Here is an 18,652-nt window from a genome sequence, read left to right as displayed (position 1 = left end):
GTGAGAGGGCGGCTGCCTCTGGCCTAGCGACACCGGGAACCCGCTCGACTAGGAGGGGCCCGGGGCCGGCAGCCGGGGCCGTGTTTTGTGCAGGGCCGGAGCGCCGGGCTGGGCGGCTAGTCACTCCCTATAAACCGTTGGCCCCGGGGGCGGAGGAGGTGGGGGGTGCAGGCGAGGTGGCGAGCAAAGCTCTGACAGGCGCTCCCTGCGGGCAGCGATACGTGGCTTTGTTGGCAGGACACGCCAACACCCGAAGGGCTCTTGTGCCTGCGAGGCTCGTGTTCAGCTTGTCCCCGCTCTCTCCCAATCCCCTGCTGGGAGCCTATAATGAATAACTTGGTCTGTTGTCTCTCCACTTGGTAGCTTGCAGGGTTTGGGGTTTTCAGCCTTGCCCTGTGGTACAGAACTCATGATGAAATAAGGATATGCTTTGCCCTGTTATCATTGGTACTTTACATGATCCATAATATTTATGCTTTTCAAAAATGTGCTTTGAATTGTTTTTACAAGTAAAGGAAGGCTTGATTGTAAGGAGAATACTGGGTGCTACTGGGTATCAAAAATACCCCACTGAGACCTAGTTGCTCCTGTGCTCCACTGTTGAGCTGGTGGGGAGTAATCTACTTCTTGTAGGTTTCAGAGTAGCAGCTGTGTTAGTCTGTATCAGCAAAAAGAAAAGGAGTACTAGTGGCACCTTAGAGACTAACCAATTTATTTGAGCATGAGCTTTCGTGAGCTGCAGCTCACTTCATCCAATGTAAGCTGTAGCTCACGAAAGCTTATGCTCAAATAAATTGGTTAGTCTTTAAGGTGCCACAAGTACTCCTTTTCTTTCTACTTTTTGTAGGGTGTGTATCTAGTCAGCTCTGTGGAATGGCACTTATGATAGGGTGGAATTAGGTCTTTCAGCTCCTTGCTCACAAGTGGAGTATCAGCCTTTTCCCGGGCGGTGTCACAAACCAGGCAGAGCACTGATACAGCCATGGGGGATGGGTGGCGTTGGTTTCACACAAACATTCCCCCCTGCCCCCCACATGACCACAATAGAAAAGAGAATAAACTAGCTCAAAGTGATTACTCAAATGAAAACTGAGGAGGAGTTGGAGGCTTATTTGTTTTGGCTTTATTCTTATTTTCAGTATTCTTAATGTTTCCCTATCTTGTGCCACTTATTCACGTGTTAACCTGAGCAAAATTGTAAAGCTTCAGTTCTGCAAGCTGATCTGTGTAGGCAAACACCATCACGGAGCCCCCGCTGACTATAAAGGGGTTCCATGGAAGCATAAGGGCTCCCCCACACCCACCAATCTATAGAATTGGGTCCTGTTTTTGTATAGATATTGTACTCAAATGTCAAGAAGAAGAAAAGTTCTATCTTAAATATTTCTGGAGTGCCCACTCCTTGTTGCCTTGAGTATTATAGTTACTAAGATACTGCAGTTTTCTTGCTTTTTGTCTCTTCTACGTTTTAATTTAAAAGCGTAAAATACTTTATGCCTTGTGGATGCTTGACATTATTGCATCATTGTCTTGTGATTGTTTCTTTTTCTATGTATAGTAGCTCAATTTTAGACTTGAAAATACTGCTGAAGAAGCTGATGTTAACTTTCATATTTTACATACAACTGTTTTGACTAATCTGTGGTATTGAAATTGTCACTGCCCAAGTTAAAATCTTTTACGTACTTCCTCCATGTGGATTGTATCTCTAGATATATTATTTCAACTGACATTTAATATGGTGTAATTGAAACTGGTAATAAACTATTTTTATAGAACAAAACCCATCTTAGATTTCATTCAGATTGTCGACACAAGGATTTATAAAAATGTGTCGGCAGTATTAACAGACGTTAATTTATGAAAACAATCTGCATGCTGAGAGATAAAGTTGGTTAATTATCTCTCTCCTCTGCTGAATTAGTCAATGGTTTAACTTTGTGCAGTGCCAAGTTGGGAGGGAGCATGTTTGATCATGCATACCAGGCCTATTTGTAAATCCTCACTCTTGATGATGATTTTTTGTTAGTATCTTCCCTTACTGCCTTCTCCAACCTTTTCAATACAATTACCACATGGAACTGCCACCTCTAGCCGAGAATGCTTCCTCCAGTTTAATTGGAAGCAATTTCATTCATTCTTCCACCTCTCAACAGAGAGACACTTCTTCAAACTTAAGCATACATAAGGAATTTGATCATGTAAAGGGGAATATGAACAGGAACTGTTTATTTCATACTTCCAGTGTAATCAGGTTTTTAAAGATGCCCCTCCCTTGTTGTGACTTCAAAGGCAAAGACTTGTGCTAGTGGGTTAATACCAGAAATAGAAACTGACTGTTCTAGTTTTATTGTCCATGCTGAATGAAATACAAAAGTAAGTAATATAAATGTCAAAAAAATAATTTAGGTCTAGTTTACTTAGTTTTAACAAGCTTGAGGTAACACATAAGTATTCGTTTAATTCCAGTGTCACAGACTTGTTTTACCTTAGTCCTTTGCCCACTATGTCCATTCTGTACCCTGAGATTCTGTGTTGCACATCCTTGGGAGTTACAGTTTCTCTTTTTTGAGCCAAGACCAGTAAACGTGGAGTCCTATATGCTATCCTTCCACAGTGAGAATCCAACAGAGTGCAGCTAAAAAGTTACCAGTATAGCTCTTATGATATTGATATACTAGTGAAGGATCAAGTTCTGTGGGGTTTTGAGCAGTGCCACCCTGTTGATCCCAGCAGGGATAGAGTGTGCTCAGGACCTTGCATGACTGGGCCCAAATTTACTTGCCAAGGCATTTCAGAAATGGAGACACTTAGAAGGGATTAAACTGGAATATATTGTTTCTGCTTATCTGAATAAAATCTTCAGTTGCAGAAAAAGCAATATCAGGAAACAAATACTATATATTTTTATCTTGGTATCTGCTTGGGGCCTGATTCTGTAGTCCTTTTGCATGTGGAGCTCCCATGCAGAATGGCTGTAGAATAAGGTCCTGAAGGACTACAGATACCAGCATCTCTTTATTTCAGGCTGTCCTATGACCTATGAGGCATGGTGTTTTTCCATACTTATCAGGTAGGCAATGCTTTTCCTTAGCTTGGGGAGTTTAGATGTAAGAAATCAGTCTTTATCTTGGCTGACACAACTACAATTTGTATAACATCTTACCTTAATGCAATAATACACAAGGGGTGTGTGTGTGTATGTATATATATATATATTATAATAAAGTAAATGTCTCTAACTTATTTTCACTAACCTCTCCAACAAAGCATTAACACTCTACAGTTTAATACTCTGAAATAATTGTCTTCCTCATTCCTTGGTCTCTCTATTCCTGTTCAGTAGCTAGTTGAACAGGAAACTTCTGCTGTATTGGCGTGGTTCTGTATCATGAAATTTGGTTGCTTCAGATGGAATTTATTTACCAATACTTAACTCTTCATACCTAAGTAATTAAGGCCCTGGTCCTGCAAATGCTTACACACATGCCTAACTTTATGCAGTGGGTAGTCCCACTGAAGACACGGGGGATATTCATGAGCTTAAAGTTAAATGTTTATAGGACTGGAACCTAAGTAGTTAACTCCCTTCCTTTCTACAACACGTTTCCTCCAACCAGCACAATTAGGGTGAAGTGTTCAGCAGAAATTAAAAAACTGAAAAGGATTGCAAATATAACAATTATAAATTTAGGGAGTATTTTTGTTACCCAGGAGGTGTCGTCCCGTCCCCCCCCCCCCCCCGCACAGTACCCTCACCCACAATTCTAACCTTTAAAAACAAATTACTTAAACTCACTTACCTGCAGGTGATCAAAATGAAATGTAACTTGCATGAAACAGCTACAATTTTTAATTTAATCCTAGTTACCTCATTCTTTGATGTTGTGTCCCCTGCTTATTTCTATCACTTGCTTTTCATAATTTTGAAAACATCTGCTATATCACCCCAAAATACCCTCTCTTCCATGTGGAAAACACAGTGGTGCTCTTTAGGATGGTGGGTGAAATGATACTCTGAATCCATGTAAATATGTCTTAAATGTCAAAGAAGATGGTAAGAACTAAATGTACCAAACCACGCCATGAAGCTAATTGGCCCGAAGTTAATGACTTAGGTATTGTAAGAATAATATTGTGGTTACCTAGGTATGTGACCAATAAGGCTATAAATTTAAACAATATGTCTGCACACTCTTAAATATTCCGTGGTGCACTATTTTTCAAGTTTGTTTCACATTTGTCTGGTGGAGAAATGAATATTCCTCCATGTCCTCTCTTTGAAACGAAGTTGGAGGCTGTCTTAATTTAGAGTTTGTTTTTGGGTGTTCTATGTATGTTAACTGTTAGTAGCCATTAATTTCTCCTTGTGTTCCATCTTCACCTCATTTCTTACTGCAGGTAGGGAACAAGACAGATATGTCTCTCTCCCAGTTTCAGTATAAGTTTCTTGTCCTATTCCTTCAATAGCACACCCAGCAGCAGAAAGATATTCATATTCATGGTTTGAGCTGCTGGATAGTAGTGTTTTCTTGGTGTCTCTGGCAGCAGTTTTTTGTAATTAACTACCTCAATTAAGTGAGGAAATAATAGTAATATATAGTACAGGTGAAAATAAACTTAATTCTAAACCAGATTCTTGCATCTCTTAAATTGCATAACCATATAGAAGCACTAGTTCTAAAGGAAAGCATAGAAAAAGCAGTTCCTCCACTTTCCCTGCAGCAGCTGATGGACTCATTAACACATCAGAACAGAAAGTGTTAGTAACATCTGCAGTTGGTTTAGGTAAAACACTGAATTTTGAGCGTGGGTTTTGGCAGGTACAGTGAGAGAGCGAGGGCGCATTTTTAAAATGCCATCAGCGTAAATATACATTTATACTGTTGATGATTTGAGATCTTCGGCAGGTTTTCTCTTTTAAGAAAAAAATAAAGCTTTACTCTTCCCTTTTAAAATATAGATTTTCCATAGCTGGCTTTGTGTTCTGTGTTTTTAATAACATGCACTCATGTAAACTAACCATTTTCAGTACCTTCCGTTAACAGAAATGGAAAGAATTATGATTTTTTCCCCCCTTCTGTTTGTAGGCTAACGTGATAGCATATAATTGGGACAATGGAGTCTATGCTGAATAAGTTGAAAAGTACCGTTACAAAGGTAACAGCTGATGTAACCAGTGCGGTGATGGGAAATCCTGTTACCAGGGAATTTGATGTTGGCCAACATATTGCCAGTGGTGGCAATGGGCTTGCTTGGAAGATTTTTAATGGAACTAAAAAGTCAACAAAACAGGTGAGATCTCAGGTGAAGGCTTGTGGTTACATTAAAATCATACTTGAGGAATAACAACAATTGCATCTTTTGTTAGGAACGGTTTAGAAGAACATTTTGTTCAGTAAACTGTTGCTAGCTTTACAACTTGTGAAGTCAAACGAAGACAGAAAAGGTAGCCAAATGTGTTAATTGATTTAAGGTTCCCACTGCTCATTTCATCACAACAGACAGACACAATTTAGTTTCTGGGTCAATAGATATGCAGAAATTGAGCAGTAAGAAATGTTAGGTATGAGCTATGTTGACCAAAGGTATTTGGGGGTGGCCTCATGCTAACTGCCTTCACCATGCCTGTTTCAGGTCATTGCTGTTAACCCCTCATTCCCATAAACACTACATTCTCTCAGGGGCGGCAGGATTGTCTAATTTTTGGTGGTGCCCAGAATGAGAGCAAGTCCCACCACACCCCCACAGCTGCCTTGTAAGCCGACAGGTATTTTTTTAAACAATGTAAAAATGGCCTGGAACAGGAAGCGTTTAACAGTTTCCCTATATTGCACAATATCACTATTGTAAGAAAAAAATATTAAACTAAGAATATCAACTTTATTAATACTCTTTTGAATACGGAAATAGCCAAGCACTTTTGGATCAATAACCCTCAAAATACAATTACAGTGCTTAATAGACGGGATAACTGTTCTGTTCCTTTAAATTGCAATGGATGCGGCTGTGGGGGCATGGGGAAAGGTGGTGTGGCTGTGGGGGCATAAGCTATGGCACCATGGGTATCTTTAACCTGGTTAATCGGCTTAATTCCCTGTGGAGTGGCTTAGGTACATTTTTCAAGTCTTGATTGGGTGTTCTCACAGTAGAGTCTGCATGATTTGGCTCCAAACGTGGTAAAGCAAACCCTGACTAATGTTTCGGCAAACTGTTTTGCCACTAATATGGCTAAAAGTACACTGCCAGTTCCATGTTACAAGGGGTCAGCATTTTATTGCGTGATGATTAGTTGTATTTGAATAATAGTGACATGATTATCATTAGTCCATATTTTAGCCAGTCATCACGTCAGCATTCAATCTGATGCTGCAAAACAAAACTAATCAGTGTGGTAAGTACTTTGTGTGTGAAATGGCTTCCAACAATTATTTAAATATAAGAATCATTTATTGAAGGATGTCTTTTTCCAGATGTTTGTGAGGAGTTACACTCTTTGGTAGACTCCTTCCGAACATTGCTAAGATATACAACGAAGTGCAAGATATATTGTGGTTATTAAATTTCATGCTATCTGTTCATTAGTAACTTACTGTATTCCTTTGTTCTGCCAGTCCACCCTTCTGGTAACTTGTGAGTGGCTGTTTGTCATCTGTGCCAGTGACATCACTAACTTCCCCAAAATGATACATGAGTGTCCTGTGTTTCAAATACTGCTGACAAAAAAATTTGGAGCTATTCCTTTCTTTCCACCACAAATAGGTATTCAGTATTCAAATATAGAGTCTTTGGCCATCTGGCTACAGATTCACTTTGTGGCAATATACATAGTTTAGAACCCTTTGCACAGAACTCTTGAGTTTTCATATGGGAGAAGCAGAACTGATCATGTCTCTTGTTCCCTGGATAAGTGGAAGTAAGGTATATTGTGGAAGTGGGTGAGATAGAATTATGCTTTGAACTGTGTTGGCCTACCTCAGCTCTCAGTTTAAGTTAGTTTCTAAGTACTGAGCACTCTTGAAAATCTCATCACTGGAGTCTGGAAGGTGAATGCTTTTAGAAATGGTATTGTGGCACTCTAAGTGGAGGAAACTTATTGCTGCCCTCCTGGATCTGCTGTCTGTCCTGATTTACAAGGATGTTCATATTTTAATATTTGATTATCAGGTTTTTGCTTGCTTGCTGTCTGGTTTACACAAATAAATATGTGAGATAATATATGTATGCATGTGTGAATATTTGTGTATATGTATTATGAATTGTCCTATGTAGCACTGTGTGTGTATACGCACGCACACACATATATAAAAAATTATTTAGGCCCCAGAAATTTTTTTTGGTCAGCCCATCTTAGGATTTGTTGTTTGTTTACTCCATATTGCCTTGAACGTCCTTTATATATATATTATATATATAATTTTTTCCTGGCCTAAGGAAGCGCTAGTTCCCTCCCCTCTTCTTAAAATGCAGTCAGGAAGGCACAGATAGGGATGGGGGCACTTGAGAGAACTTTCTTACCAAACCACCTCCTCCATCTCAAGGGTTAGCAAAATGTGTAAGGAGATGATCATCTGGGCACTAGGATCCCTGCTACACCTAGTTTCTGTTCCTCATTCAGAGAATCAGTTAACTCACACAATGTTGTTGGAATCTTTAGTTTAAAAAAAAAAGTCAAGTGAGGAAGGGAGATTAGTTTCAAAATAATCACAGTTAATGAGGCTATTACTAAAACAACATGCAAGGAAATGTAATTTAAAAAAGACTCCAATTTTAAAAGACTTGTGCAAGAATAGGAAGATGGAGCATCTCTTTTGGGGGAAAAAACAGATGATTATTGGAATGCTAACCTGTGTCTTAAATAGAGAATTCTCTTTAATTGAGGTTCCAGAAAAATCTTAGTAGCACATCATGTAGTCAAATGCTCGGTACGTGTTCAATTATTGAATTGAATGATTTGCCAAAGTATATCGATTACACCCCCTCAAAAAAGTACATTGATTAAAAGAATATTAGTAAAGTTGCAAAGTCAAGCACTTAAAAGTTAGGAAATGCCAGAATTAAGGTTGCCTGTGCAACGGAAATCTGGTCACCTTGTGCGTATACATTGTGATACATTCTTTAATTACATGATGGCATACTATTTTTTCTCACAAGACCGCTGCCTCATTCAGTGCATAGGATGGACAGTTCTGATTTAATGAGTAGATAATATTTTTTTCTCCTCATTGTTCAATGTGTAGCCCTAACCCTTATTTACTGCATGCTATTCAAACCTTTCTCTGAAGACAGAATTATTAATTTCCTTATAGACCTCTTTGGCACTCAGCACTATCATAGCTGAGTCTTTCATAAAGAGTAAGGAGTTTATTTTCACAACACCCCTCTCAGATGCGGCTGTAAATTATCACCATTTACAGATGGAGAACTGAGACACCGTGAGATTAAGGTCAAAAGTATCCACTAATTTTGGGTGCCCAATTTGAGGCACCTAGAATCTGATTTTTTTTTTCCAGTCTTTAGCATTATATAGCATGTTATGTTCAAAGCACAGTCCCACCAACTTAAATTGTGTCAAGTGCTCAACACTTCTGCTGTTAGATTCTTGGGTGTCAACTCAAACATTGAGAAAATGAAACACACAATTAGTGCCCACCAATGAAAAGTTTGGATTAAGTGACATGCACAACAATGTATAGGAACTCTGTGGCAAAGTCAGGGGTAGAATAACATTCTCTAGGGCAGCATTCAACTGCCCTAACAGTGAGACCATCCTTTCTCTTCGTGCAATCCCTTGTGTCATTCTCTACGTACCTTCCAACTTTCAGAACAAATGAAGCAAGGGTCCCACAGTCAAGGCTCCTTCACTGCACAGCCTTGATCCATCCTCAGAGCTGGTCCATCCTGTACACTGAGTGAGGCAGGGGCCCTATGGAGGGTGTGTGGGGGGGGGAGGGGGCGGCGGCAGAAGTATGTGATCGTGTAATTACAGACTATCATGCATAAGTGTGGGGGTGGGGGCAAATTAGAAGCACTTTACCTTCATAGGCAGTCTTAATTCTGGCATTTCCTAACTTTTGAATGGTTGACTTTGAAACCTTAATTTAGTGTTTAATGTGTAATTTTCAAGGTTTTTAAAAAAACGAACTGAAAGAACAAATTCAGTCACGTGGAATCATATTGACACTCATGTGGGTCGTCAGAAGGGTTGGGACCTTTAGCTCCACCACACCGACCACTGTCACTTGAGCAAAGAGAGTAATTTATAGCAGTAGTAGGTTACTGCTGGGGGAATTCTGTGCCAAAAAATTAAAAATTCTGCGCACAATAATTTATAATTCTGCATATTTTATTTGTCAAAAGAACGCAAAATAAACATGCCAGTTGCAATTATTTTGGTAATTTATTTCAAAATACCTGTCAGCAAGTATGTCTGTAGTAATACAGACAATAAAAAAGATTCAGGAAACGTTTTTTGACAAATAGATTCTTTACTAGGCATATTAATAAAGAACTTTGAGTAATAATTCTTTAAACTACAATACAGAAATGTATTTCCTGCACCCCTCAGAAGCAGTGCAAAGGCTTGGGGGAGTCCGGGGTAATGGAGGAGCGGAGGGAGAGGGAAGTAATTGCTGGGAAGGAGCCTGGATGTGAACTGGGAGGGTTGTTGTGTGTGGATGGGAGAAGTATGGAAATGTTTGCGGTTTTTTTTGTTGTTTTTTGGAGCAGGGGGGAATGAAGGGATTGATAGGGTGCCTTACCCATGCAGTCCCTGGCTGACCCCAGCCTCTCTGCATCAGGCACATCTGCCACTGTCCCCATGTGTCCGTCCCCCCCACACTTAGCCAGCCCCTTCCCCCATCCCCATGTAGCCCTGCACCCTCACTCAAGCACCTCCTCCCCCGTCCCTTTGTGTCCCTGCACCCTCACTCCCATTAATCCCCCGCCCCCCCGTAGCCCCATGTACCCCACGTATCTCATGCCTTTTGACCTGGCCCCATGGGCACAGTGCTGTGAGGAACGCAGACTTTTCTCTTCCCTATTCACAGCTCGGGCTGCTCCCGCCTGGGATCGGCTGCTCTCTCTTCTGACACCACAGCGGTCCCTGGTCAGTGAAAGGCATAACTGCAGCACTTCTCATCAAAATGCATTATCTGCTGAGGAAAAAAAATTCTGTGTGGCACATGAATTCTGGGGCTCAGGCTTCAGTCCCATTCAGTGGGGCTTTGGCTTTCTGCCCTGGTCCCTAATGAGTCTCTTGCTGCCCCTGCTTGACAGACCCCCTGTAACCTGCTTGTGGCCCCGCGGGCGGGCCCCAGACCCCTTGTTGAGAACCACTTCTCTAGAGGGGGATAGAACACTTTGCCATTGGATTTCACACGCAAAAGAGAATGGTAAGACTTAAGTTTCATTCCAGGCTTTGGAGGAAGGGTGTGTGCTCTAGTGGGCACAGATTCTTCTGTCCAGTCCTCTCAAGTGTCATCTCTTTTGCCCCATCCCTTCCAACCTGTCCATGTCCCATTCCTGTTTCTTTCCCACACCAGGCTCTTCTTCCCTGTCTCATTCTCTTCACTGAGCCAGTCCCACTTTCTACAGGCTTCTCATCCCCACTCCAGTTGTCTTGCCCCATCAATCCCTAGTTTCACCCTTCTGGACTCCTCCTCCCAGTTCCAGTCACATTGCCCACCCAGTCCTAATTTCCCCTCCTCCCGGCTCTCCATCTGATCTATCTCCCCAGTCAGTTGCTCTCTCCCCAAGTTCCCTATCCCCTCTGGCTTCCAGTCCGTTTTCCACCCTGGGCTCCTCATCCACTCTCTGCATTTATCCACCCATATCTTTGTCCCAGTCTACTTGTCGAGCCTGTTTAAGCTCCTCTCAGTAGGGTTCTAGTCCCAATCTACCGTCTCCATCAACCCCCTGACCCCCCGGCCTTATCCCAGTCTACTCTGTAGGTCCTGTTCTTGTAATCTCTGCATCTAAATCAAGCAGCTTCCTCTTCCACAGTGCCTGGGCCAAGGAGGGGAATCCTTAAGAGCACAGGAGAGAGAGGCTTCCTGCTCTCAGTTCTGGTGCCTGTGCCTGGACCTAAACTTGGACCCAGCAGGGTCTGCAGCAGTCCAGAGCTATAATTACAGGGAGAATCTTATGTTCTTACCCAGATTATTGGTGCATTTGGCACATAATCCTAAATTTTCTTTTCCTTCCTTCCCTCAAAATATTTTCAGGTCACCTATGGGGTTTTACTAACATGTCTGTGCGAAGAGAAGTGTGTTCTCTTCAGCAAAATATTTTTGCCTAACATTTCCTCTTCTCTACTAGAATATCTGGGGATTGACTTTGCTTGCATCATCGTGCTAATGCTGATACATTGTCTTCAAAAATCAATTTTCATTATGAAATTTAAAGAACTCTGGACGAAGAGTGCCTCATTTTAAATAAATAATAAAAACAAATTTAGCACTTTAATGTGCATCCAGACACAAAGTGCTGCTCGTGCAGTCTGCAATTAATGTGGTTGTACACCACTTTGTGTAAGAAGGGGCTAGATTAGAATACAAATTGAAAGCAAAATACCATAAAGATTTTTTTTCTCTTTGGTTCATGAATCTTTAAAATATTTTTAAACATTTGCCTCCATGCTATGATAGAAACAACAGTTACAGATCTAAAACTATTAGTTTTATTATTGTAAAGAAACTTTCTTATTGGTTTGGGAGAGAACTCCTCGGTATGTGAATTTGGTTTTTTTATGTCCTTGTAAAATCCTATAAAGATACATGTTTTCTATAGAGTTTCAGCAAAGAAATTACGTAAGATTGCAACAAGTATTGACTTATTTTGGCAGTCAGAGAATACCCAAAATATTATGGACAATTCCTTCTGTACCTTTTAAAACACATTTGTTACTACAAAATATTAATGCTCAGATAACGTTAGAGGCATCATTAAATGGGCAAAAAAACAACAACCCAGAAATGTACTGGTTTGTGTGGAGATCCAGGTGTCAGTCAGTAGTCTTCTTATATATGTTCACACTTGGCTGTGTGCTGGAAAATGGCACACATCTATTTAGTTTATTTTACTTATATTTAATAATATTGAGTAAAAATCAACATACAAGAAAAAGCAAATATTAACACTAGTATTTACAATTTGTTAAAGTGAAGTCCTCAACAAACACCTTGAACAATTTTAAAGACAATTACTTGTCAAATTTCAGTGAAATCTTCCAGAAGAAGAGTTTCTGGCATAGAAGCTGAATTTTTATGAAGCAGTTATACAGCAACCAAAAAAACCCCCTCAGAAATTATTATTTTAATGTGTTGTACTGGGTTTCTTTCTATATACTGCTTGTCTCTTAAAAAAATTAAGTTATTGTGCAACTACCCTGGGAGATTTAACTTGAAATGACCTTTATAAAATATTTGGCAACTACATTATAGCGTTTCTGTGGGGACTTAAAACATATCCATCTTATATTGCATGTTGTTTTTGCCGTTGCTGCAATACTTCTAGCCTGCAGGCTGCTTTATTACTTCTAATATTGTTATAAGAATAAAAGACAGATTGACAGTAAATTCTTTAATGTCTCTTTTTCTCTGGTAGGCTCTCTGGTAAAAGTTGGTTATCTTCCTGGATTATCATCCCCTTTGTTGGTTTATTTTGTCTCCTTTCTTTAAATATCCTTTCCCAAACACCTAAACTGATTACCTTCTCTCTAATGGCTTGCATTCTAGATTAGACAGACATCTTAGTTACTTATTCCAGGCCCATCATTTAAGTATCTGAACTCCTTGGGAACTTCTGAAGCAATTTGTTTTCCCCACTCTGGCCTCTTTTTTGTTGTTGGTTGGAAAGAAGATTGGCATTGGTTTTTAACTCTGCCATAATCACTGAAGTTTTTGTGAATTACATAATTTTAGATTAGAGAGAGGCATCTTCTTTTAAGGAATACATTCATCCCTGTGTTATGATATCTGTTATTTAGACATATACTTGACATAACTTGAATTTCCTGTTGCTTATATTATCTCATTTAATTTTTGATAACCAACTGAAGTCTTCCATTCACCTTTGCTCAATGCAGAAATTCTTATAACAGGAAGAAAAAAGTAGTAATCAAAGAATTGTATTTTTATTTGCGGCCTAGACTGACCATTTTAATATACATAAAAATTCAGTTTATAATTTCTTTTGTGATTAGCCAATGTTATCTCAATGTCTGACTAGATTTCAATGAAGTCTGTTACATTTTGCTTACCTATATGTTTCTTTAATTGTATAACTGTATAAAATATACCATTCACTTCCTCTCCCTAAACTATTGTATAGCAATCATGGTCCCTTTCCAATGGTTATTGCATTTTGGTAGTGGATGAAATTGTCTCTGAATGTATATAGGATATAATCCTTTAAATTAGGCACTTTACAAATACTGTATATAAGATAATAGGCATCTGTTGATTTATAACTTAATTTTGAGTCCGCAAAAAGGACTATATGAATAATTTGCTATTCTAATTCCCGATCTACCAGCTGCCCACATACCCTTACCCGTCTCATCACTTATACATTGTTCTTCTTAATACAACCTGTCCATATTTTATATTTACATACAGATATAGTTATAGTGCAACATATACAACTGGGAAAAAAAAACCCTAAATTCTGAGCTCAGTTAGACTGGACAGTTGCTCGGTAACTGAACCTGTACTGTGTGATGATTGGAGGTCAGGAGGCTCTATAAGTCACATCTCTGTGTATCTATGTTCTTGCTGATATATCTTGAAGTAAAATAACTACCGTATTTTATATAACAAAGTCCCACAGAGTTTAAAGCTTCGTCTGAGTAGCCTATTATAAAATGCAATAAATAAAATAATAAATAAAGTTCACCATTACACATTTTTCCCCATGCACCCCCCACAGAGATGTCTCATGTACTCCAGAGGTATGCATACCACAGTTTGGGAACCCCTGGTTTAGAGCAATGGTCTCCAAACTGGGGTGCGCGAGATGATCCCAGGGGGCGCGTGGCAGGAGTAACGTCGCCGGTTGGCACTCTGCCATTTTTTTTTCTTCGGCAGCAGCTCTGCATGTCTACAGCTGGTGTTCCCCTCCAGCAGCCTGCCTGCAGCAGGTCTTCTGTTCTTCTTCCGTTGGCGGGGCATCTGCGGCAGGTCACCCTGCAGGTGTGCGAGCCAAAAAGTTTGGAGACCACTGATTTAGAGGAATGTCTTGTACTGCTTTTGCGAAGGGATTAAGTGCTTTGATCAGCTATGAGAAACTCAAGTGTCTTTGGTCTCCATTCTGAATGACATTGAGCTACTGAACTGTATTCCAGAAAAGAACACGGTTTGTTTTCTGTCCCTTTGCTGTGAGGTAAAAAGATGAGGGGCAGTCAGAAAATAACTAAGGTCTTTTCTACAGATCTCAGAGTAACAGCCATGTTAGTCTGTATTCGCAAAAAGAAAAGGAGTACTTGTGGCACCTTAGAGACTAACCAATTTATTTGAGCATGAGCTTTCGTGAGCTACAGCTCACTTCATCGGATGCATACTGTATGAAGATACTGTATGCATCCGATGAAGTGAGCTGTAGCTCATGAAAGCTCATGCTCAGATAAATTGGTTAGTCTCTAAGGTGCCATAAGTACTCCTTTTCTTTCTACAGATCTGTGTCCAAACTCTTCTGGTGGTATCTGCCATTTAGGCAGAGCTTGGGTGTGTTTACTGCTCCTTTTGACACACTGATTATAACCATGTAAGCTGTATGTACGCTGCAGTTTCTGCTATTGTTACTGTAGTAAAACAAATTATACTGTAGCAGGCTGACACGCTGAATATGCATATTCATTAAAATAGCACTTGTACCCAAATTTACACCAACAGTTGCCTCCTTGTCTTATCTTTGGGCTGAAACCTAGCATTTTGGATACAAATTAATATTGGTAAATAATATAAATTCTAGTTTTATATTAGTTTATATTTTATGAACATATTTCCTTCTGTACAAGGAGCAGACATTTATAGAATAAAAATTCATTAATTGAACTTCTGTTTGGATATTGGGAGTCAGGAAGCAATGGATAAGGGTTAATTATCCCCCTCACCTCTTAATTGCATCACAACTGGAAGCAAGGTCCAGGCCATGTGATAACACAAGAAAAGTTCCAGAGATAATGTGCTCTCCTCCTTATTTCCCCTTAATATTCTTAGCAAAAATCCTAATTTATCAAACTCCTTACTTTTTTGTTGAATATGACCTACCAAATTAGGTAGTCCTCCCCCAAATTAATTTTTAAGAGACAGCAAAACATTCTGAAATCAGTAGAACTTGCATTTTCTCGTCTGAGTAATTTTTTAAAAAAAAGTTGAGTAAAAGAAAACGCTAAGGAAAATACTGTTTAGGGAAATAATTTATTCTTTCCATTCTCTACAATGTGCTCAAGAAAAAATACAAATGTCAATCCTAACAAAGCATCATTCCAACAAATAAAGTAAGTGTATTCTCAAACTATTTAAATTGCCAATACCTGAGCTGATTTTGAGGTGCTGAGTATCCAAAACTCCCATTTATTTAAGATCAGGCCTGCTGCTGTCTTCAGATGTGCTGCTTAGTCATTGCATAAGTAGCACTGGTACCATTAACCATAGGTGCCGAGTTTCTAATCTGCCAGGAGGTGCTCCCCCAGGCTCTGCCCAGGCCCCGCGCCCACTCCACTCCTTCCCCCAATGCCCCACCCTGCTTCTATCCACCCCCGCCCTGCCTCTTCCTGCTCAGTTCCGCCCCGAGCACGCTGCACCCTCTCTCCTTCCCCCTCCCACCCAGCGCCTCCTGACGCCACGAAACAGCTGATCTGCAAGAGGCATAGGGAGGGGAAGCCGCTGATCTGTGGCGCTTCAGATGGTTGGGAGGTGCTGGGGGAGTGGAAGGCTCTGATATGGCGGCTGTCGGTGGGTGCTCAGCACTCACCATTTTTTTTTTTTTTCCTGTGGGCGCTCCAGTCCCGGAGCTCCCACGGAGTCGGCGCCTATGCCATTAACACAAGCTTGTGCTAATAGTCAATTCATTATTTTTTATCAAGTATGTAGCAGTAGTTTATTGGCTCAGGAGAAATATATTTTTGAATTGAAATAAAAAAAAATCATGTTGATAGTAACTGAAATAAGTTAGTATCGCATTTGGCTATGGATGTATAATGAACTGCTTTCTGCTTTGGTGGATCATATTGTATTAACTTTACTGTGTGGCTTAGGTAATACTGACTGAGTTGCTTATTTTTAGGAACTTGCTGTTTTCGTCTTTGATAAAAAGTTAATAGACAAATATCAGAAATTTGAAAAGGATCAGATTATTGATTCTTTAAAGCGAGGAGTTCAACAACTAACAAGGCTTCGACACCCTCGACTAGTTACTGTTCAACATCCATTAGAAGAATCCAGGTAAATTTTAGTAAAATTGTAAGTATTAATTTTTTGCTGGACGTAGAGGTCTGGGGCATTTGGAAAAATGTACAGAAATAATATCAAAAGATATGGATTTGGCAAATAGAGAAAATAAAATAAAAGTAGGTCATATGTCACCATGTTCTTGTTGCACTGTTGCCCAAAGAGTCACTTTTTCTGATATTATTCAGAGATATTAAAGGTACAGTATGTACTGACTTCAACTGCTAAAATATTCATTAAAACAAAACTTTCTTTTGCGCAGTTATACTTCACTTTAAAGAGGGCTGAAGTCACAGTAACTGGCAAAGCAAAGAGCTTTTCTTGATTTTTGGTTTATTTTGTTTTGGATTCTACTTTGTAAAAAAGTCATGAATAATGCTATGTTTTTCCACCCTCAGTTCCCCACTCCTTTTCCACTCACTTTGCCCGAACTACAGCAGGAGACCTTGCCCATGCTTAAAAAAAGTTAAAATTATAGGTGTGTGCCAGCTTCCGGATAGTTAAGGTAGAGAAAGCTTTATGGTTTGAGGTCAATTCTTGTAAGTGATCTTGTATCTGCATAGTTACTCAGATTCCCTTGAAAGTTAGTGTATCTCATGGGGCGCTGGGGTAGGGATAGTGATATAAATTTGAGATCATTTCACGAAAAAATTCCTGAGATGTAGCCTCCTTTGGGGAAGCAGTATTGAAAATGTTGTTTAACAAAGTTAATCTCTACAGATAGGCTTGAGCCTAACACTCATGCACAAAACTGATTATCTTGTGTATGTGCATGATACCCAAGTGGGTTATTAGTCAGCTAGTTTTCACATGATCTGAATGGCTGAAAGGGACATGCTATGGCTATTGAATATGAGCAACACCTAGGCATTTTAATCTGGAGCCTGCTCTTGCTAGAAATCTGGAAATGTAGTAGTCATGTTGCTACAATCTGCCTTTGTCAAAGAGGTCTTTTGTTATTTTGGGAAAATGTCATCTGAGTACAGCAGAAAATTCAGAAGGTGCTCAGACTATTTTTGAAAAGAAAATTGTGTATGCAAATGCTTGCTGGGAGGGGGAACTAGGGGGCAGAGGAATAGAGAAGGAATGGGGGAAAGGGGTTTGGGTTTGTGGTAGGGGGGATAAATTGGGGTGAGTATGAGGGGAGAGAGGTTGGGTGGTTCAGGTGCGGGGAGAGGATGGAGATGAGAGATGGAACACCGGGAAGGGTGATATGTGGGGTGGGTGTCAAGGTGAGTGGTGGGGGACGACCTGTCAGCCTCACATCCTTCTCTCCTGTGTGTGTGTGTGCACTGTGATCTTAAGGCAACACAAATCTAAACCTCTGAAAATCAGAAAATACAAAGTTAAGGTATATGCCATATCTTTCAGGGGATGGGAGGCTGACTTGCAGGCTGACTTGTAGACTGGGTGGGTCAAAGGCATAGCTGGGGAATCCTGGCTGAAGCAGTTGGGGAGTCCAGCTGGGTGGTGACGCATAGTGGCAGTATGGGGCCTGGTTTGATGTACAGCACTGGGTACATAACTCAAGGACGCATGCGCCCCTCCAGTAAGCTGCTGCCTGTCATATATATGCACCCTCAGAGGTCACCAGACAGCAGGAAGCAACATCTTACATGCTAATGGCTTCCCAAGTGCTAGAGGCTTAATGGGACAGGAATGGGAAGGTGAACTTGAAATGGCGGCCTGGGAGTACAAGAGTAGGTTTAGATGTAGGTGTATTAAATGTTGGCACAGCTTGGCAGAGCTGTGATAATGATATGAGGAAATCTGGGGTGGGAGTCATGACCTTCTGGAGGTGTGTGAATCCCTTTGCCTGACCCCTGAGTGTAATCTAAGGAAAGAGGTGCCTATGTACCCTGAGGGATCCGGTATGCCTCATTTCAGCACTGCATTGTGTAGGTTGTGTCAGTAGCAGAGCCCAGCTGTCTTCTGGCTGTGGGGATTGTCATCAGTTAGGTGGGAGATGAGTGTGGTCTGTGGTTTCAGTGACGGGTAAGAGAAAGGATAGTATTAGATGGCATCATGTGCATATGGGTAAAGGTTGTAAAATTTAGCAGATATGGTGTTTTCTGTGGAGTAAGCTAGGTGTTTGAGTGTAGGGCAGATATAGATAGCTCCTGTTCAGTACAGTAAAAGAATGTGTGCTATGGGCTTATAGGTCAACGCTCAATGAGAGTAGAGTTAAGGTTATATGGGCA

General features: G+C 40.4%; 1 protein-coding gene across 2 annotated transcripts in view; it reads left to right on the top strand.

Annotated features, from left to right (window-relative positions):
* Nucleotides 1–18,652, top strand: part of SCYL2 (SCY1 like pseudokinase 2) — a 52,311-nt gene that overhangs the window by 186 nt on the left and 33,473 nt on the right. For both annotated transcript variants that reach the window (XM_073327414.1, XM_073327413.1), the window contains exons 2-3: nt 5,091–5,295; nt 16,288–16,445. In XM_073327414.1, coding sequence (XP_073183515.1) covers nt 5,119–5,295; nt 16,288–16,445 — 335 coding nt within the window. In that variant the 5' untranslated portion in view covers nt 5,091–5,118. The remainder of the gene's footprint in view (nt 1–5,090; nt 5,296–16,287; nt 16,446–18,652) is intronic.

Source organism: Lepidochelys kempii, chromosome 1 (assembly GCF_965140265.1).
Source record: "Lepidochelys kempii isolate rLepKem1 chromosome 1, rLepKem1.hap2, whole genome shotgun sequence".
NCBI classification, from domain to species: domain Eukaryota; kingdom Metazoa; phylum Chordata; order Testudines; family Cheloniidae; genus Lepidochelys; species Lepidochelys kempii.
Note: the sequence above shows the minus strand (reverse complement) of the source record. Positions and strands in the feature narration are given on the sequence as shown.